General features: G+C 39.8%; 1 protein-coding gene across 1 annotated transcript in view; it reads right to left on the bottom strand.

The window, feature by feature from the left end:
• Nucleotides 1-555: 555 nt before the first annotated feature.
• Nucleotides 556-22,530, bottom strand: part of LOC149233497 (uncharacterized) — a 149,294-nt gene continuing 127,319 nt past the window's right edge. Inside the window, exons 13-17 of the mRNA XM_089376752.1 lie at nucleotides 21,412-21,579; nucleotides 20,998-21,255; nucleotides 20,338-20,550; nucleotides 815-1,110; nucleotides 556-711 (exon numbers count right to left, since the gene is read on the bottom strand). Coding sequence (XP_089232878.1) covers nucleotides 564-711; nucleotides 815-1,110; nucleotides 20,338-20,550; nucleotides 20,998-21,255; nucleotides 21,412-21,579 — 1,083 coding nt within the window. The 3' untranslated portion in view covers nucleotides 556-563. The remainder of the gene's footprint in view (nucleotides 712-814; nucleotides 1,111-20,337; nucleotides 20,551-20,997; nucleotides 21,256-21,411; nucleotides 21,580-22,530) is intronic.

Raw genomic sequence — 22,530 nt, 5'->3', positions numbered from 1 at the left:
AGATGACTATTTAAAAGAAATCTTAATACCTACATTAATTATCAACCCAGGGTAACTCTATTTATTTCAAGAGTGTTCAACATTGTCTATGCAAGTGAATTCAAAGGATAATTCATAGTGAAATGATTTAGAATCGTTGTAATGGTTAATATCTAATTCTTGAAGTTCAATCCAAAACAATTCTGAAAGAAATATTTAAAGCGTTTTCGAATCTATTTTAATCAATTATGTTGTAATGGTTAATATCTAATTCTTGAAGTTCAATCCAAAACAATTCTGAAAGAAATATTTAAAGCGTTTTCGAATCTATTTTAATCAATTATGTGGAGAACTGAAATGAAACACAAGTAAAAGGAATCACTCTTAGCAAATCTTAACTATTACAAACAATAATTAGTTCAACATGAAGGAAAGCTACAGCAAATGAAAGTCCCAAGACACTTTCCAGGTTCTGGCCTTTCCAGTTAAGTTGTCACAAATGCTTTATTCTTGCTGCAACTCGACCCCCAAGTAAGATGCTTTTTGACCAGGAAATTATGAATCCATGCTTTAATATGCAAAATTTAGTCACTTCTCCTAACGCGGGGATTGGAACTCCCCGTTTGGAATGCATACAGAGGAAGCAATGCACCTCCGGAACATTTCCTTTTTCCATAACAACGCCAGAAAAGCAGCAATGTCAAGGACACCCCAGCCAAAGGAATTCCCCATCTGTCAATATAAGAAAAAATAAAATTATTTATCAAACTATATAATAGATGCATTTTTTGATAAACAAAAGACAAATACACATTAGTGCAAAAGATAAAGATACCTATCCAAGTCAAGTACTGGACTGTATACTACATTCTCCCAAACGGTAACTACCCGATGCCATACTGGATTGTAGTACAATGATTCTGGAGACCAAAAAATTCGAGTGTATGTCTCAAAGAAGATAAACAAGATCCCAGCACCTGCTTGCACAAGGAAAAATTTGAGGGTAAAAGAACCCACACAAACCATGACAAGGGAGAACCCCTCAACCATGACAATGGAGGACCCCACAAGCCAGTTGAAAAGCCTGTTATTGTAGTTCTTGATAAACTGTAAGCGGGATTTTCCTAGCATCTGCCAACAATATTAAAAGGACAACCTTACGTTAAACTCGCAACAGATGCATTGATAGCTTGTACTTTGTGTGAAATGTGATCTATGTTAATTTAAAATAACAAATGAAATGATAAGATAGCAGAGTATTTCCATGCCAAAAGAAAGGAGATTAACATGTACCTGATATGCTTGACAAAACCCTTAGACTATCTTACATAAGGATCACTTTAATCTAGAAAGCAATAGAGAAGACAATGTGCAATATATGAGGTTTGAAAACTGGACCTCACCCAATTACAAGCTCTTTTTCGACCTTATTATAAACCGTAATCCTCTACCAAATTTTTGCAGGACAAAGGGGATTTAAAATTCGTTTGAAGTTGAACCACTCTTAGGACCACATCCCAAAGTAATGATATCTAACCTTAAGACATGTTATATAATATACAGGAAACCCACTCCGTACACAACATGCTAGCAGTAGACTGTACAGTGTACCTTGCATCTGTGGTGGAGTTGTAATTTAGTTGAACTGTTATCTGATATTTTATGCATCCCACGAAAATGTAAAGTTGATTGTAATGACTTAACACCAATTAAGTCACATTTAATTACTGTACAGTGTACCTTGCATCTGTGGTGGAGTTGTAATTTAGTTGAACTGTTATCTGATATTTTATGCATCCCACGAAAATGTAAAGTTGATTGTAATGACTTAACACCAATTAAGTCACATTTAATTATTCGGTATGGGAAATTTAAACGAACAGCCACTCTCCTTGAAAATATGTAAAAAAAAAAAAATTGAAACATGAATTGTTCTCTCCTAATTTGCTGTTCAGCAAATCTGCACTTGAGTATGTAAATTATGAAATAGTATCAGAGCTATGGGGAGTCAAAGAAAGGCAATCTAGGAGATATCTCAACTTATATAAAATTTATTGTACTGTGCTATGGTGTGCATATTGTTTACCATGATGATAATGCTGCTGTAACGTCACAGTGATACAACCAATCCTCGCGAGCACGTGAGTAGGTGAGTTGGGTGGTTAGCTGAACTGTGCTACTGGTGCTTGGTAGTTACAGAAAATGGCGAGTCTCTCGAATATAATGCTGGACCCCTTTCAGAAGTTCGACGGGGACTATTTTAATTTATGGAAGCACGGCATGGCTGCCATATTCGAGCAGAAGGGTTTGTTACGGGTGCTCTAAGGCAAGGACACGAGAGACCCTGATGAAGAGGGTGAGAAGAATGTATGTCCTCGTCTTGGAGAGCCTTATGCCTTGTGCAACCCAACTGCTGTTTGGGAGCTGTGTCACAAGCAAAGGGAGTTTATCAAAGGAGGAGTTCCGTAGTTCTTGCTTCGTTTCTTAGAATAAATTTAGAGTTTCCTTCAACTTACGAGTTATTTCTATTTTTAATAAGGTCCAGTGGGGTTAAGGGCCCCTTTAGACATGAGTCCTTCAATCTCAATCATGATGATATGATCATTTACTTCATTGATTAAGCATGTGGAGAGATTTTTAATTAAATGTAATCACAAAAGCCGTGGCCTAGTTATAAGAAAAGGTTCTGGCCTATTTCTAAGAAATTTATGGTGAGGTTTGTTTATACTAATGATGGCAGATAGCTAGTTGACGGCATTTTGGATAGACAGTGATCGGGTGGGCAGTTAAGACACTCCTAGATGTTAAGTCACCGGTTCAATTCCCCACTCTATTCAGGTGTTATTCTTGGACATGACCATGATGTAGCCTCGCCAATGTTGATCTTACAAAAAAAAATGATGGCACACAACGAATCATTAAAACTAAGCATATGTCTAGTTTCTAAAATGCTTCACATTTTGGTCATCATACATGTTTTCTTAGAGTTATGTTCATCATCATACATGTTTTCTTAGAGTTATGTTCATATTGTGTTGAGTCAATGTTTCACAATTATTGTTAAATTTTTACTACCAGCTAGATTTATTTTCTCATGGAAATTTAATTTATCCCCAATTTTTAATTATTTACCCAAATAATAACTAAGTCACTAGCTTCTAGAATTAAAAATGTGCAGCGGAAATAAACAAGAAAGATCAATCACACAGTGCAAAATTAATTAACCCACAGACAATTCCCCAGCGACTCGATCTGCGCCTTGCTACTAATGCACACTAGAAAAACCCCAACACTCCAGCAACTCAGCCTCCTCCAAACAAACTCGATCTCCTTCTGACAACTTGGCCTTGCAATCTCATTCAACTCGGCCCTCTTGGACTCACTAAAACCCACTCGCACTTTTCCTCCTCTACGAACTGGTCATTGAGCCACTCGCACTGCAAAGAAAATCACTCTCTCTCATGATGACTCGCTCACACACTTGTGCTCTTCATTGTGTCTTCACCTCCATTGCTAGCCTCCATTTATAATCTTCATCGAGTCCAAATCTCTAACCTCAATCTCCTCCCTAGAAACATCTTGAATCTTCCTTCTTTAAACATCTTGCAGATCAACTTGAGATTATTTGTAATTCACTTAAATAATTAAATTATTTATCCTTAGAAAATAACTCAATAGTCCACAATAATTCAGTGAATTTAATTATTGTATTTTCCTAAGTTATACTTAGGGAAGAAAACATAAATCACTAAAAGAGGCAAATAGTTTCTTCCATGTGGTAAGACACCAAGCAATTATAGAAGACCTTCCAATGCTACTCACATCAACAATTGTAATGTGTTTAAAGTATTTATGTAAAAAAAAAAAAAAAAAAAAAACAAAGTTTTATGAAAATGAAAATGATTAACATTCACTGACATGATGATTTATGTAATCTTAAGAAAGGCAAGAGGCTATTTATGTTTCTTTAAAATTTTATTATAATAACATCAAGACAAGTGTTTCAATGTCATTATAGTTTTGAATTTTCCATCACTTGGGAGGTTAGGAATGTATTGTGATTAATATTTTGAAATTGGAATTTAATTTGGGTATACACAAGTTACTGTAGGATAAAATGTTTATCTTCAACACTCTTAGTGTCACAAAGACAATAGATTTTTTTGTCCCACACATTTTGGAAATGTCCAACATCTAGTTCCATTGTGCAACTAGTGGGATTTGGGTCATATTTTAACCATAGTTTTAAAACCCAGTGGGGTTGAATCACTACCTGGTCAAATCGGTTGGTTCATTAGGGTTGGAGGTCAACCCGACCAATGACCCCAATTTGGGGCAAAGTATACACCTATTTGGTACCAAACCATAATGAACTAGTATAACGCGGTTGGCTTTGTCATAACCCACCCATGTCATTGCCAACTCCCAAGTGTGGGACCACAAACCCACACAGAGTTGTTTTTGGCAGTTGTAAGTGGTTTTGTTAGAAACTAAGGGTTGTTTCCCTTCAAAAAGAGTCCCTCCAAGCCTATAAAATCATTCCTCCCCTCTCATTTGCCTCACACATCTCATTTGGATTTTTTGTGAACTTCATTGTGAACTTGGAGAGTGCTTGGTTTTTGCTAAAGTAGTGTAACCGCAGAGAGTTTGGCTTATTTTTTTCATCTTCAAGTTGATTTGGAGCAATCTAGTGGATTTGGCATCTTCAAGAGGAGGCTAAGACAACAAGTTTTCATTTTCTAAAGCTTTTCACTTGAGAAAATCCATATTTCATTGTTGTCCATGTATTTAATTTTTTTTTTTTTGTTCTTTCAAGCTTCAACTTTTAGTTTAAAAAATTTTAATTTCAACTTGTTTGTAAGCGAAATCTACCCCATTTATTTTTCAAATTTATCTTGGATATTCCATTTTACTTGGCTACATTTTTTAAAAATTTGCGAATTTATTTCCTTGCAAATTTCAAACATTTTATTAGCCACCATGCCTCCAAAAGCCAAAGATACTACATGGGCTCATTGTGATATGATTAATGGCAAAATGATTCTCAAATAGTGTCAAAAATATGTTGGATGAGGGGGTATTCACATGTTGAAACAACACTTGGCAGGGATAAGAGGCCAAGTAAAGCCATGTAAAGCACCAAATGAAGTGATAGGGCATATTAGGGCAGAATTCGTTTAGAGTTTTGAGAAGTTTGAGGAGCATAAAGGCTAGGGATAAAGCTATCCAAGTGGAAACTGCAAGGAAGAAGGAAATTTTACAATCCATGAGAGTAGGTGGGTGTGAAGATTTTGAGATTAAAGACTCTTCTTCTATCCCTTCCACTAATGTCCATGATCACATCCATTATGTTCCTCCTACTCTTGGGCATTACAATCTAAAGGTAAAAAGAGGATGAATATCAAGAGTTATTTCTTAAGCTCCCCCACCACTAGCTATGCTAATGCCACTTCCTCCCAACTAAGTCTAACTCAACCCACTTTGGATAACCATTGGTAAAAGCAATGCAAAGAAGTTGATTTTCAATACATTGTTACATGGTATGATGCAGATATCCCCTTTAATGTTACTTATTACCTTATTACAAAGCTATGTGGGACTCTATTATATATGTAGGAAAGGGCTTCAAAGGCCCTCTTGCATGACTTGTGGGGAAGTCTTTTGCAAAAATATATTTTTTGCATTGAAGAATATTTGACTAAGTATAGAGAGTCATGGATTAAAAGAGGTTGTTCCATCAAGTCAGATGGATGGACCAATGGAAAGAACCACACTATCATTAATTTCCTTGTTTCTTGCCTTCAAGGAACAATGTTTTTGAAATTAGTTGATGCATTTGATAGGGTAAAGGATGCAAACCTTCTATTTGATTTTTTGGATGAGATGATTTGTGAAAATTCTATCACTGCAGCAACTGATTTACTTTTCCTACTTATTTCATCATAAGTTATTCATGAAATTACTTCAACAAACATTAAAATAAATATCACTGCAGATATCACACCATAATATAGAAACAAACATATGCACACATTGACACAATTATTTTGGACTAATGTCCCTGGAAAAACCCATTGTGGGAAAACCGGTGCAGCAAGGGAGGATTTTATTATTCAACAATTTTCTAGTACAACAGGGTGCCAAACTGGCTTACCCACAGATAGACAAATTTCCAACACTTCTTCTAAGCCCAGCGTCAACCTGAAACCCTCTGCGTCAGCCTGAAACCCTCTACGTTAGCCTACTGAGGCTCTACGCACCTCTCTGGCCTTCTGTGTCACTCCTGCAACCTCTGCGTTGATGACGCAGGCCCTTCTGGCTTTGCGTAGTCTCTGCTGCCTCTGCATGGCTTCCTCTGGTTCTGCGTCTGCCTCTTCCGCCTCTGCACTAATCTCGCATCTCTCTGTTCCTTACTTGCTGCCTCCTAACTGCTCTCCAGACCACTGGTTCAATTTCTCAGCAAACCCCACTCTAGAAATTGAACTGACTGGTCTCCCTCAGTGTGTGCTCCAAGTGACCCTCAAGCCTCCTCTTATACTTTCCTCGTTGACAAATCAACGGCCGAGATTAAGTCCCTAATCAACGGCTAAGATTAGATCTGGCTTGATCAATGTCTTTTGGACCATTCTAACACAGTTTCATATTAATACACATTAATATTTTATTTTTCCCCAAGTTTAGACTTAGGGTCTCCATTAAAAATATTAATTATTTTAATATCTCTTGAATTGATTAGAATCTGCCCAAATTCTTTCTGGGTATTGGAGATCTCATGTGCTCCAACCTCTCCACCAAATTTCGTGGCTAGAGCACATCCGATGCTACCCCAAATCAACATGGTTAAGACAGTAGGGGAGGAGAATGTTGTGCAGACCATCATAGATAATGCCTCAAACTATGTTCTTGCTTGAAATATGCTAGAGTCCAAATATAGGACCATATTTTGGATTCCATGTGTTGCACATGCATAGTCCTCATGCTTGAGGACATAGGTGAAGTGGAGTGGGTAAATAGTAGAGCATGCAAAGTGTATCACAAAATACATCTACAACACTCATGGGTTTTGAGCTTAAATAGGAAAAACACTAGAGGCAAGTGTGAAAATTCCAATATGCTGGAATCCTATTACAACAACTGGTATTATTTCACCTAATTGTTAATTAATTTAACAATTTATCTGCTACGACAAATATCAAAATAAACACACTGCAACCTTCACAAATAAAATATTGCGAAAAAATAATGCGCTAGAAACTAAGAAATGCTAGAACCCAACTTGGGAAAACCAGTGCAGTAGTGAAAATCTGAGTACAATCTAGTTGCTTGAAATTAGAAATCCGTAGCATGAAAATCTGGGCAAAATTATTGAAGGGAATTTACCCTTCCTCCACCAGCAATCCTGGCACAACCTGCCTTTAGAAACTCGGCCCTCTGACCCTCTACGTCAGCCTCTGTGCAGTCTACTTGACGTCAAGCCTCCAACGAGTCTTTGATGAAGTAGTTTTGCCTCCAGCTACTAAGGAAATTGTCTCTTTGGCCTTCTAGAACCTCTATTGGGCCTCTAAAACTAAGAACGATTTTCTCTCGAGCAAATTGAACTGCTCTCTTTGAAGCTACTGCGCAGTGCGCTCCGCTGCCTCACTGGGATAACTCGGCCCTCTTGTTGTTGCCTCTCTGGATCTGGAAATCTTCCTCCAAATCACTGTTCCTGCAACTCACTCGTTGCTTCGATCTCTGGCTCTCTCTGGTAACTGACTGCTACTACTCAAGGAAATCAATCTGTTAAGAAATCGAACTGCCCAAGTTCTTTCTCCATCACCACGTCAAGCTCCTCTTATAATCCATTATTGGAGCACCAACCCCCAAGATTAAAACATAATCGATGGCTAGGATCATCTCTGGATCGATCTGTGTGAGTTTCTAGACTATTCTTGCATTATCTCAATTAATATTGATTAATTAACCATATTCCCTAAATTTAGACTTAGGAAATAGTTTAAAAAGGGTTAATAATCTAATTGAGACACTTCTAGGCAGAATTTCCAGAAACTATTTATGGGTTTTGGAAATCTCATGTATTCTAGCCTCTCCACCAAATTTCGTGGCTAGAACACATCCTAATGCAACAAAAACTAACACTCCCTCTTAGCGAGGAATGTGTTCTAGTGCCGCACACCCTACCACAACACTTTGTCTTTGTATCATCTCTTGTCACGCCGTTGATGTTTGGTTGTTGCTACCCACCAACCACTACACAACTCTGATATAAGTTGCATTTGTGTTGCTGCTGACACTGCCATATTGTTGCCAACACTGCAACTCCCTCTCATTTGTTGTTGTTGCAACTGCAACATCTACAACTGAAAAGCATCCAAAATACTGAATCAACTGTGTTCAATATGATGCATATGTCTCCCGAGTCTCAGACTGCTACTAGCATTTGCATTGTCGCTGAAGGATTTGTGTTGCTACCAACTCTGCATTGAGCCACCTACTCTGTTGTCAACACTACATGGCGCTCCCCAGCATCTGACTGCTACTAGTTTGCAATTGTCACTCTGGTACTGACTGCATCAACTGCCACTGATCCATCCTGCTACTGAATACTGTGGGCCCCTGTAGCAAGGTATTGATCCATGAGGTGGACTCCTCAAGGACCCTGCCCAATCTCTGTATTTCTCTGGGACTACAGCACCAAATCTCCCCACCTCACTCCTGGAGGTATATCTGCGAACATCGTGAAGTCTTCCTCCAATCTGGAGGACAACCTGTCGATCTCTGTAGAAGTTGCCTGTTGGTCCTGCTTCTCCTCCTTGTCCTTCTTCCTGAGAGGACACTGGGTACTGTAGTGACCAAGCTCACCACACCTGAAGCACTTGACCTTTGACAGGTCCTTCTTCTTCTTTCTTTTCTCCCCCTACCCCTGACTAGGACCCTTAGATGCGAGGGCCACATTCTCCTCCTCCTTCACCATCTTCGATCTATTGCTACTGCTGCCACTGATGGAGCTCTTTAACAGAGCTCGCCTCAATTCCTCCTGCTGCAAATCGGCCTACATTCTATCCCAGTCTGGTAGCCTATCTCTGCCCAATATGCTTTGGACAAAAACCTGTCAATCCTCTAAGACGTTATTGAGTGTCAATAGCACTAGCTCCATGGATTGAGGCGCTGCCCCAACAACTAACAGCTGGTCTCGGACTTCCTGAATCCTAGTAAGGAAGGAATCTATGCCTTCCCCCTTCTGCATCCGGATGCATCTCAGCTTCTCCTCAAGAAACATCTTCCGCTGCTCAGAAGTTCCCTGGTATAACGTGGAGAGAGCATCCCACATATGTTTGGCAGTATCTTTGCCAACTATATGTGAGACAATATGATCCCAGACTCCATCCAGGATCAATTGCTTCGCCCACACCATCTCTTTCTTGTATGCTTTATGTTGATCTGCACCCTGGGCAATTGCCACTACATTATCAATGTAGTCTTTCAGGCCATATTCATCTAGAAGGAAGGACATTCTAGCTATATGTGAGATAATATGATCCCAGACTCATCCAAGATCAACTGCTTCGCCCACGCCATCTCTTTCTTGTATGCTTTATGTTGATCTGCACCCTGGGCAATTGCCACTACATTATCAATGTAGTCTTTTAGGCCATATTCATCTAGAAGGAAGGACATCCTAGCTATATGTGAGACAATATGATCCCAGACTCCATCCAAGATCAACTGCTTTGCCCATGCCATCTCTTTCTTGTATGCTTTATGTTGATCTGCACCCTAGGCAATTGCCACTACATTATCAATGTAGTCTTTCAGGCCATATTCATCTAGAAGGAAGGACATCCTAGCCTTCCAGATGATATAGTTGGAATCTCCATCCAACCTATCCTGATCACAAAGACTAGCAGTGGCCATCTCAATGAACTGTCGAAAACTCCCTCTTTCCTTCTGCTTGGTTGTTGCTTAGCTACTCGCACTCCTTTCTGGAGTGAGAATATTTGCTCATAATTACTACCAATCTGCAAGGAAAAACAAACTTCTTGAGACTAGAAGTTCCTTGAGGAAAATTTTCCCTCTGTGTGTGCTCTTCTCCCTTCTACCCCGACGTTGGCTCTGCTCTAGCGAACTGCTGCAAAACCCTCTGTGTCCAACTAGAGATTTGCCCAATGAAAATATGAGTTTCTCCCTCTGCCTCTAGAATCACTCAATCTGGAAGGATCAAATTTTTTCTTCCCCTCTCAAAAAAATCAAACTTCTTCAAGCATTTCGGCCTTCTGGCAAAACGACTGCGCTGCCCTTGGGAATTGCAACCTACTGCCCTTACTGAGCAGTGAAAATTCCTTCTTTTCACTTCTAAGCTCTCGAGCTAATCAACTGCGCTTTGATACCATGTGAAAATTCCAAACTGGAATTTTATTGCAACAACTGGTATTTATTTCTCCTAATCGTTAATTAATTTAACAATTTATCTGCTATAGAAAATATCGAAATAAAAACACTGCAACCTTCACAAATAAAATACTGCGGGAAAATAATGCGCTGGAAATTGAGAAATGCTACCAACTTGGGAAAATTGATGCAACAATGAGGGTTTTTTTATTATTATTATGCAGCAGTGAAAACTTGAGTACAATCTAGATGCCTGAAATTGGCAATCCACTGCAAGAAATTCCGAGAAAAATTATTGAAGGGAATTTACCTTTCCTGCACAAGCAATCTCGGCACAACCTGCCTTCAAAAACTTGGCCCTCTAACCCTCTGCGTCAGCCTCTACGCTGCTTTACTTGACGTCAAGCCTCCATCCAGTCTCTGATGGAGTCGTTCTGCCTGCAGCTATCGAGGAAATCGTCTCTCCAGCCTTCTGGAACCTTTGCTCGACCTCTAGAACTTAGAATGATTTTCTCTCCAGCAAATTGAACTGCCCCTTCTGAAGCTACTGTGCAGTGCTCGACGCTCGCTCACTGGGATAACTCGGCCCTCTTGCTGCTGCCTCTCCGGATCTGGAAATCTTCCTCCGGATCACTGCCCCTGCCCCTCACTCACTGCTTCGATCTCTTGCTCTCTCCGGCAACTGACTACCGCTACTCAGGAAATCGATCTTCCAAGAAATCAAACTGCTCAAGTGCGTTCTCCATCACCACATCGACCTCCTCTTATAATGCATTGTTGGAGCACCAACGACCAAGATTAAAACATAATTGATGGCCAAGATCATTTCTAGATCGATCCATGTGAGTTTCTAGACTATTCTCACCTTATCTCAATTAATATTGATTAATTAACCATATTCCCTAAAATTTTAGACTTAGGAAATATTTAAAAAATGGCTAATAATCTAATTGAGACACTTCTATGCAAAATTTCCAGAAACGATTTCTAGGTTTTGGAGATCTCATGTATTCTAGCCTCTCCACCAAATTTCGTGGCTAGAACACATTCGATGCTACAAAAACTAACAACAAGGAGCTTGATAGGTCTGCAATTACGAGATTTGCAACTCACTTCCTTACGTTGCAATCTCTCATTTCTTAGTAACAAAACTTGAAAAAAAAGTTCTCCTGATGAATGGAATTCATCTCGGGGGGCTCATAGACAAGATGGAAAAGACACCAAAAAGAAAGTTTTTTACAACACTTTTTTGGAAAATTTCTGCAAAGGATGAGCCCCTTGTTAAGGTGTTATGGCTGGTGTATGGGGATTTGGCCATGGGCTACATATATGAGGCTACGGATCAGGCAACGAAGTAGATAAAGGCAGCCTACAAGGATAGAGTAGGTAAATATGGGCCTATTTGGGAGATCATTGATAACAAATGGAACAATCAACTCCATCATCCTATACATGCAGTCGGGTATTTCCTAAACCCAAAGTATCATTATAAAGCTCAACAACGAGAAGATCACACTAGGGAGGTCAGAGATGGGTTGTACAATTTCTTGGAGAGCATGGTGCAAACACAATCCGACCATTTGGAAATACATAATCAAATCTATCTTTATAGTAAGGCCTCAAGTACCTTTGGCCAATGTGGAAAAAGTCGAAGTCGGGATTAATTCGGCAAGGGTCCAAAAGTTGAAAAACTCGGCAAAGTCGGGAGTTTTTCGAAAAAGTCGGCAAAAAGTCGGCAAAATTAAAAAAAATACAAAAATATTCATTTTTTTAAAAATCCGGACTTTTTCAATAAAATCCCGACTTTTTCAATAAAATCCCGATTTTTTCAATAAAATCCCGATTTTTTCAAAGCAAAAAAAATCATTAAAAAACCACCACGATTTTTTGGAAAAAGTCCCGATTTAATCCCGACTTTTTCGATTTAATCCCGATTTTTTCGACTGGGAAAAAATCGGCAAAAAATCGGCCGATATAATTGGCCAGCGAAAAAAATCGCGTTTTGGGGATTTAATCCCGATTTTTTCCTGACTTTTTCCACACTGCCTTTGGCAAAAACTTGGCAAAGATGGCAAGAGGTGTGTTAGTTTTTGTAGCATCGGATCGTGTTCTACACTCAAGACTTTGTGGAGAGACTAAAACACAGGAGTTCTCCAAAACCCATAAATCATTTATGGAAATTCCACCTAGAGATGGCTCAGTAAAATTAATTGACCGTAATTAAAAATTTCCTGTGTAACTTAGGAAAAGTGGTCAATTAAGAGGAATTAATTGGGAAAGGTGTGAATCATCTAGAAACTCACACGAATCGACTTAGAGATGATCTCAGCCATCAAATAAGTTTTAATCTGGGTCGTTGGAGTCCCAACTGGAGATCATAAGAAGAGGTCGATGGGTAGATGCAAAACACACCAGTGTAGATACTCAGTGGTCTAGACAATTTGATTTTCCAGTGCAAGTTATTCAGCGGGAGAAATCAAGCTAGTAGATCGAGTAGCAGGTGTCAAAAGGGCAGCATAGCAAATTTCTGGAGGAGTTTCCAATTCTGGAAGAGTCAAAAAGAGGAGGCCAAACTTTATCTCCAGGAGGCTGCGCAGGGGCAGCACAAAGCCTCAATTGAGCAGTTTGATTTATCTAAGGAGAAGCTTGTTTTCAGTTCTAGAGGCCGGTTAGATTTTCAAGAGTGCCAGAGAGAAAGTTTCCCAGTCAGCAACAGGCAGGGCGTCTTGATTTGCAGAAATTCTAGGCTAAACGTGAGAGGGTCTGCGCTAGGGTGACACAGGGCCTACGCAGAGTAGGTCTGAATCCCAACAGAAGGCGTTTTCCAAGTTGAAGCATCGCCTCTACTCTGCACCAATGCTCACATTAACAGACCTGCAACAACCATTTGAGATTGAGACAGGTGCCTCCGACTATGTTATTGGTGCAGTTCTTACTCAGCAGGGGCATCTAGTAGCATATCACAGTGGGACACTTACAGACACAGTCCGAAAGTATCCCACCTATGATAAAGAGATGTATTCCATCATGCAAGTCTTTCGACAATGGAAGCATTACATTATGGGGAAGGAAACAGTCATCCACACAGACCACCGACCCCTGCAGTCCATACAGACACAAGGGAAGTTTCAAAACGATGGCCATCAAAATTGGTCCACATACTTGCAACAGTTCCATTTGAACATTTAGTAAAAGAAGGGCAGCACCAATAATGTTGTAGACTGTCGATTGTGACATTGACCATTGTGCTTGACTCTTGTGGGCACGAGACTTCGGGGTGGCCACATCTATACAAGAGCGATCCAGAATTTGGCAACACATACCAGACACTCCTGGAATGCAAGAAAGTTCCAAATTTTCACCTCCAAGATACACTTTTATGTCACTTGGGACACCTTTGTCTTCCTTCAAGCAAGCATGCCAAGATGATTTGAGAGGCACACTGCAGTCAAGTCGTTAGCTACTTTGAAGTAGAGAAAACAGTGGCAGTGTTGCAGAAGTATTTTATTGGCCGAACCTTCGACAGGATGTTGGGAATTACATCAGATCCTGCACTGTTTATGCCATTGCCAAACTGACCATCAAGAAGCAAGGTCCATACACTCCTCTGCCTACTCCTAGTTGACCTTGGGAATCCATCTCCATGGATTACATGTCGAGCCTCCCTTCTACTAAGCATGGCAACAACTGCGTTTTCGTGGTTGTCGAAAGACTCTCTAAGATGGCCATTATGGCGGCCTGCAAGAAAAATATCATAGCAGAAGCCACTGCTAAGCTCTTCTTTGAATGAGTGTGGGTACACTTTGGGATCCCACAGTCAAGCCTTTGGTCGATGTTGGATACCAAGCTCACTAAGTCCACGGCTTTCCACCCCCAAACTGATGTCCAAACAAAGATCATCAACAGGATGATCGTACACATTCTACGCATGTACAACTCGAAGCATCAACGCACATGGGATGAAAGCCTCCCCTATGTCCAGCACAGCTACGACAAAGCTCTCCATAGCTCAACTGGCCATAGTCGCTTTCAGGTGAGGTTGGGATTCCAACCACTATGTCCCATTGATGTGGCCATACCATTTGCAGCTACTTAGGCAGCTTCGGCCCATTACAATCTAAAGCTTCATTGAGCGCATACAACACATCCACCAATAGGTCCATGACATATTGGACAAAACAAATGCTAAGTAAAAGCAATGACATGATTAGCGTCGAGTGCCACACAAGTTCCAAGTGGGCGAAAAAGTTTGGCTACATTTGCAGAAGGAGCGCCTCACTAGGCCCCACTGTAAGCTTTGGCCACTTTGATATGGGTCGTACACCATCACCAAGGTTGTAGGGGACAATGCTTTTGAGCTCAGCATTCCACCGTTCCTTGGCCTGCACCCAGTGTTCAATGTGGATTGCCTTCAGCCATACTTTCCACCATTACTTGACACATCTGACACTGCAAAACAACTCACACCAACGAAGTTAAACCCAGATTGCATGGAATAGGCCACAACTGATCAGATCATGGACACACAAATCAAGAACACTCACCAACAGAAGATCCAATTGTATCGAGTTGTCAAAGTTGGCCAACTCCTTCACCAAGGCAAGTGGCTCAATAGGGACCAAGTTCAACAGAAGTTTCCTCATCTCATGGAGGCACTCAACACAATGGGGACCATTGCTTCCTAAGAGGGGAGGACTGATCCAGGTGGATATTAGTGGCCACCTGCCTATTCTACTTGAACCCCCATCATTGTTTCTTTCAGTTTTTGGGTCCTGAACTTCTGGAGCTGTTTTGAGGCCCTAAATGGTGTTTTTTTTAACGGGAAAAGGTCAGTCTTTCACTAACGTTTGTAGTCGAAAGTTGTAGTCCTCGGATAGATCTTTCTAACGAGGTATTGTGAGCGTCAAATAGAGATTGTATGCCAAAGTTACAACCCCGAGAAGTTGATGTACCAATTTACCACAACGGGGCCCAAAATTTTGGCACTTCATCTCCTAGGTTTAGGTTTTTGGACGTTTAGGGCTTTCCATTGTTTCTCAATAATAAATAGGCCTTTGAGCCTCATTGTAACATAGTTCAGAGGCATGTATCCGCCACATCTCTTCTCAGAGATAAGCTACCATCGCCCGAGCTACATTATTTCCATTATGTTTGTAAACACATTTCAGTTCTTTGATAATAATGAAATGAAGTGTTATTTTTGTTGCATCTCTGTATTTGTGGTTATATCTGTATTTTGTTGCGTTCTTGTTTAAGTTCAAATCACAGTTGGTGCATTCATGGAAATTTCACATGCACCACATTGAAGGCTTATTTGATAATGCAAATGGACGGGATTGGTACCTATACTTGACCTGCTACTCACTAGAGTCCATTACCCCCATCAATTCTCTAACTTATTCCTGATGTTGGTACGTTGGTGTCTCAGATATTCTAGCATCCATTGGCATTATGATCGATCACCTCCCCCCTTTAGATACTCCTTTGTAATATTCCTAATGGAAATTTGAACAGTAGATATCATAAATAATATTGAACAACAAAATAAACGTACATAGACACACAGCCAGCAAATAATACACAAATAGATGCAGATAAAATCACTGAGCCATTTTATTAATCCACTAAAAAGAGTACATCAACATGAAGGAATAGTGGACCCTGAGCTTGCCACACAAACTGAGCAAAACCCAGAAAAAGATCTCTAACCCAACTGATGAATGGCTCTGGCAATGATGTAGATGGCTCGATGAGAAGACTGCTGCAAACTGGTTGCGGCAAAAATGCTCTCCAAACTCCACTAAAGCACTGTGAGATTTCTGAGTGAAATCTCGTCAAGAGTGTTGGGTTTTCGTCCAACGCCCACTAGCACACCCGAGGGTTTCTGTCCTGAGGCTACAAATGAAGTAGAGAACTGGGTTCTCAACCTCTCATACATGAAGTAATATCAAATCCAAGATGTCCTCCAATGGCCTCCTCCTCCTCTTTTATAGATATGATGGACCCCTCTAGAACCTCCTATTTTATTATTATTTTAATCATGGAGCACTTTTCCCTCTTTTATTTCAATTAAAATATTATTTTTAATGTAGGAAAAGGGTAAATTGGCCATCATGTCTCCTCAGGTCATTGAAACTCACATCTAACCATCCCATCCTATAGATCTTCTCATTTCAGTTCCAACGAGCTATTACACTAAGGTGTTTTGTCAAGTATTCCTCCCGGAATGCCACCTTAAGCGTAATTAATTGAGTCAGACCCAATAATAACTCTATTTTTTAAAAGTTGTCGGAATGTGCCGGAACGAAAGGAAAACTGTGCGGATGATGGAATATACCAAGCGAATGCCATCGGACCTCATAGAAACTCCTCAAAACCCCTCCAAAAGCCCCTGGGCCTGCTAATGACACCAACCTGCATCTATGACCTGTCTTCCCCCAACTCTGAAAGTCCAGGAACACAAGAAAAAAGGAACTTTACATCCTTGAACGCACCTGGCCACTTTCTACCTACACAACAAGAGTTGAACATGATCATCGGAGAAAACATCTACTAGTAGTTTGTGAGGGTCACTTGGATCGACCCCACAGCGGGTTATGCCCAAAGATGGCCTTCTACGCGGAGCACTTCATGGTTATGAGAGATGAACTTATTATTGGACCGCCTTATACATCTAACCACTAGATGCATGTTCTTCAGATACCCCGGGACCAATTTAGAGTTGGGTCTCATATATCATGCATTGAGAGTGACCACTAGATTAGCAGCTTAGATAGGATATGCCAGTTGTTCCATCTCTAGGAGACAGAGTCTAAGGAGCACTTCATTTTTTGTTGTCGAGTTTATTATGAGATATGTGTTGAAGGAAATTTAACTAGGTTCGGTCTTCATAAATGTACTTTTGATATTTGTATTTATTCAAGAAAAGAATTAGTATTTTTATAATATATGTCAATGAGTTTCTTACTCATTGAAGTAGGTCTAGCACATGTCAAAGTGATATAGGAAAGTCAAAGAGTCAAAAGAATTATGTTGAAGACCTTAAGGGCATGTTACATTATGTATATTTATGTATAAGAGTCAAAGAAGACACCTCCAAGCAAAGTCAAGTCTCCTCCTAGCAAAGACACCATCAAAAGAAGCAATGGCACCATTAAAAGCACTTATTGCAGCAACAAAAGTCAAGTCGGCCTCAATGCAGCAAGTCGACCTAAAGGAGGGGCAGTCCTCTATATATAGAGGTTGTCCACTCCTCCAAAGATAGCGAAGATCATCTCTGAAATAAGCGAGCAAGTGCAACCAAGTAAAGGGTGGAAAAGTCAAGTTTAAGAGAGCCTCTAGAGCAGCGAATAAGGAGGAAAGATAACTGAAGTATTAAGGATTGTTTTAGGGTAAGCTGCAGCCACACGTGCGAGAAATAGAAGGGCTAACTGTGGTCACTACAGCAGCAACATTAAGGTTGCTCATCCATCATTGTTTGGGCTTCAAACTAGGCTTACTAGGCCTCCTATCCAAGTGAAGAGAGAAGGACCTCAAGCGAAGTTAGAGGGAGCCCTATAACTACAGCAAGAAATCTCACACGTGCGAAGATTAGGGCTGCAGTGTTGTCACACTCAGCCTACCATCATACATCAAGAAAGAACTCGGATGATCTAGAGAAGGAATGAGTATCCTTAGGTGAAGGATATCACTAAGTAGAAGTATCTCTCCTAGAAGATCTATTTACAGTAGAAAGAAGAACGAAGTGCAAGAAGAAAGACGAAGTGTAGGGGAACAAAGTGTCGGAAGGAGGTAGACAAAGTGTCGAGGAACATAGTGCAGAGAAAAGGAAGGACTTGACTTGTGCTTGGAGGATCTTCTAGTCAAGGGTCTAGGGTTTGGCATTGATCAAGAAAGAAGCTTCAATAAGAGAAAACTTACCGAAGGGTTTTCCTCTCAAGAGAAGAGAGGTTTTGGCCCTGGCAAAGAGCCAACATCTTGTGTTCTTGTTCTTATGTTTTGGTAGCAGTTTGATGAAGTACACTCACATGCATTAATAATAAGAAGAAGAAGATTAAGCTAACAAGAAAAAGTAAAAAGACTCCACAAATTGTTATCAAGTAACGAAGAATCCTACTATACCTAATTGCCCTAGATTCTTCAACAATATGAGGTTGATTCCACTGTCTTTTTTGCGAGATACAGACACTTGGTCAATTCTTTAGATACCCCAACCAAAGATGCTTGGCCTTATATATGTAGGAGACTACTTGTTTTCGAGCTTCCATCCTTGAGCCAAATCCACTCTAGAGATCAGCTTCTACTCAACAGATTACCTCATTTTTAACAGTGCTCCCAAATCAAGGCACCAAGTGGCGGATGGAGACAAATGATTCCAAACTAGTGAGGGCAAAGAGCTCCATTCTTATCTTAGTGAGATCCCAGAGGAGCCCCCAGGCTAGACCTCATCCCAACAATTAATTCAATTGCATATTGAGGCCTTCTAGACCTCAACGATGGGTCCTTCCTTGCAGACAATCACACAGTATTTGCTTGAGCTCCCCGCCTTGTTATTCCTCGGGATAGACATCTATGTTGAGTTTTCTCCATTTGGCCTTGGATGTTAAGAGAGAGAGAGCTCTAGTGATCTAGAATAGCCTCTTATGGCTGGTATCATAGGTCAATGAGACACTCATCTTGTACATCCTTCTCCTAAACTGCCTCTTCATTTCTTGGAGTTGGTCATCTAGGATTTCAGATTAGTATGCTCTTTTATTTCCTAATTTTTGTCTTATATAGGAGCCAGTTTAGCACTCCTGCTATGTATCATATAGTTCCATTGACCTACTTTTGTGGTCATCGGTTGGATATCAATATAAATCTCATTTTTATTTTTGGAGATCAATGAGAAAACTAGCTTTAAAAGCTATTATGCATCTATCATTGTCTAAGTGATTTTTGGATATTGTTCAAGCGTTCGATTACGACATTTTTGCAAGTTTGTTAGAGGACAAAGCTAAATCAACGCCGAAGAATGGCACCATGCTCGACTTGGAAGGGAATGCTAACGTAATGACCTCTTACCTTCACCTTTGACCATTAAATTTTTTGTTCATTGCATTGAGGTAAGACGTCCAAGGGCTCTTCCTCCTTGCCATGACCATCCTTTAAGATCACCTTGTTGTACTTGGAGAGGATTCTTCATGGACCAATTCCTTCATCTTTGCAGAAGACTTACTGACCTTAGATGGAAGGGGTATGTGCATGTTGTCAGATGGAGGTCGGATATGAATATAGGACTGCCTCCCCTAGAACCTGGGAAGGAATCTCATATTTAGTTGTTGTCGTATCCAGTGACAATAAATAGGGAAGAGGGGAGCAAATTCCGAAGGTGGGTGGCATGATGATTGACATATTCCCTGTCAAAGAAAATGGTGGTGTGTGGGGATTGGGGCCAGAACAGTTTAGATATAATTTACACTTTTGAGATGTTACGTGCACGTCTATTTAGTTCTTCAAGGTAACTCAATCAAGGCACCCCCTTGATTATGTCTAGCATGTTTGTGATAAAGCCTCATTCACCTATTTTGTTCATCTGTGTACACAAGATGAATTGTTTTCTTTATTCTCTCTTTTTTCAAAGTTATCTACTCTGGTCCGCTTGGGTAGCTCAATTGGCAATGGCCGTGGAAATGAAGTCTCACCGAACCGGAAGTCTTGGGTTCAAATCTTGTGTTATCCCCCCGATCAGGGTGAGAAGTTGGACATGATGAAGATGTAGTCCTACCAAGCTTACAAAAAAAAAAGTTATCTACTCTGATAATTAACTGAATCAATTGATTCTGCACTGTAATTCACCAGATTATTCATTATAATTAACTGAATGAATAGAATCTGCACTGTAATTCACCAGATGATAATTAACTGAATGGATCGATTCTACAATGTAATTCACCAGGTAAATTGACAATTGATTCTGTTATGTCTTACCTTCTCAATGCGCTTCTCATAGACAGCCTTTGAAGGCCCATGACAACCTTCCTCAAAATTTCTGTTACATTGAGTAAACACTGCGTTGAACTTTGCCATTGATGGAAGTCTCAATTCTTGAAGCTCATCCACTTTGTCCTCGCAGCTAGTGTAGAGGCCCTCACAAAGCTTTGCAGACTCATATTCATTTTTCAAATACAGATTTGCATAAATCTGCATTGGAATCATTTTATATTGTAAGAAATAAATTGCTAAATTGTAACTCTTTTATCTCATTAAATCATGTTAACTGATAAGCATGTGAAACAAATCCTGCATTAAGTACCAAATATGATTTTCTTTCAGAATTTTGAATAACTTTACATGATGATGAAAACTTCTGGAGTACTGTGTGATCACGTTGAGGTGTCCGATGTTTCAGGTGAACACTTTACCCCATCCCTCACACCTCAACTTGATCACGCAGTGCTCCAGAATTTTTCATTATCATGTTATTAACTGTGATAATTTTACATGGTTTACATGCTAGAACTAATGCAGCAAGTATGATTTTCTCTCATAATGTTGAATAACTTTACTTAATTTGCATGCTAGCAAGGTGCCAAAATAAAAAAGAATGGTTATCATAGCAAGGGCATCTAATCTACCATCCCATCAAACCTTTTGAATTTCAGACTCAAGCCTCTCTACTGATGTTTTTGCATGGTGTCGGCCAAAACGCTGTTCTTCAAATACACCCATTACTTTCGTCTTTGATTCCTCATGCACTTCTCTAAACAGATCCTCAGAAAGAGGTAAGCTCACACTTGACATCATGTCATTGTACAACTTCAAACACTGATCCACCACTCCCTTGTTGAAAACCTCTACAAGTGAAACTGTAGATGGAATATCGCCCTTGTTCAAAGCTTCAAGAATCTGAAATAAGAAGTAATCATGCAAGTGGGAAAAAAACTGAAACAAATGGCAAAGAAAAAACAAAACTCAAGAAAACCTTGTATAATGCTTTTGCCAAGACATTCAACAAGGCTGCAAGAAAAGCTAGAACAGGTTTAGAAAGGTCAACAAAGAAACCTGCTCCAAAAATGATACAAACTCCTTCCCATTGAGAAATTTCCCACGAACCATCTTTGGTTGAATCATAGATGTCACAAGTCCCTTCAACTCTTCTCGTCGTTTTATGTAGCTTGGATCCAGATCAGAGTCAGGCAGATTACAAAGTTTGGTGCGCAACAGATGAGGCTGTTTGCATAATCAAATCCAAATCACATGCATGTGTTAGGTAATTTTGTGTGCATTTGAGAACATCACTCCAAGAAAACATCATTACTGTAAAACATTTCTATAGCAGCACACATTTACATAATTTTGCATACATTTCTACATTGTTTTGGTCATTCCCTAGAGAGGAGATGCCCAACACTGCTACTTGGCTATAAGTACTGTATTTACACTTGAGTCCTATCAACCTGTTTTGGTCACTAGTAGACATTAGTACAAATTTCTTATTTCCAGAGCTGCATGTGTAAAGCCAAGAAGATAATTGTCAATTGGGTGTTGCTCAAGTAGTTGTGAGCAAAAGTTGGTACCCACCCCACCCGGTTTCAAATCCACTTTGTAGCATGTTTGCTCTTAGTGACCCAAATTTTTATTATCTATATATGATCCATTTATGAGTTGTTGATGTGGCCTTGTGCCTTGAAGAACCCACGGTTTACCCTGGGTCTCATCCTTGAAACAAAGGGAAGTTCCCATGAGGTTACCCTGGATTGTTACCTAGAAAAAGAAAGAAGACTTCTTTAACTATAATTTAAAATATTGTTGGTTCAACAACACTAAAAACTAGAAAATAAGGCATCTATTAGATAAGAATATAAGCAAGTAAAGAAATCATATTAATGTCCCCACATGACCATAGCAATGAATGAGTTTGGATGTTGAAAGTTCATTATTTTTTAATCATAGTTGAGTTGGACGACTTTATCAATGTAATTGTCATCTTGAGTTGGAAGATTTTATCAATGTAACTTGTCATCTTGAGCTTATGAATATATACAACTTATGAATTGCAAACCAACATATATGCACATATATGCTCAACAATTTACATTATATGCACTAACACCATTGCCAAACACTACCAAAGTTTTCTTCTAAAAATGAATGTTAAGAATTAATCTACCACTACATTAA

Source organism: Pinus tabuliformis, chromosome J (assembly GCF_031772625.1).
Source record: "Pinus tabuliformis cultivar Carrire ecotype Pingquan chromosome J, CPIR1, whole genome shotgun sequence".
NCBI classification, from domain to species: domain Eukaryota; kingdom Viridiplantae; phylum Streptophyta; class Pinopsida; order Pinales; family Pinaceae; genus Pinus; species Pinus tabuliformis.
The sequence above is the reverse complement of the archived record's forward strand: the minus strand, read 5'-3'. Positions and strand labels throughout refer to the sequence as shown.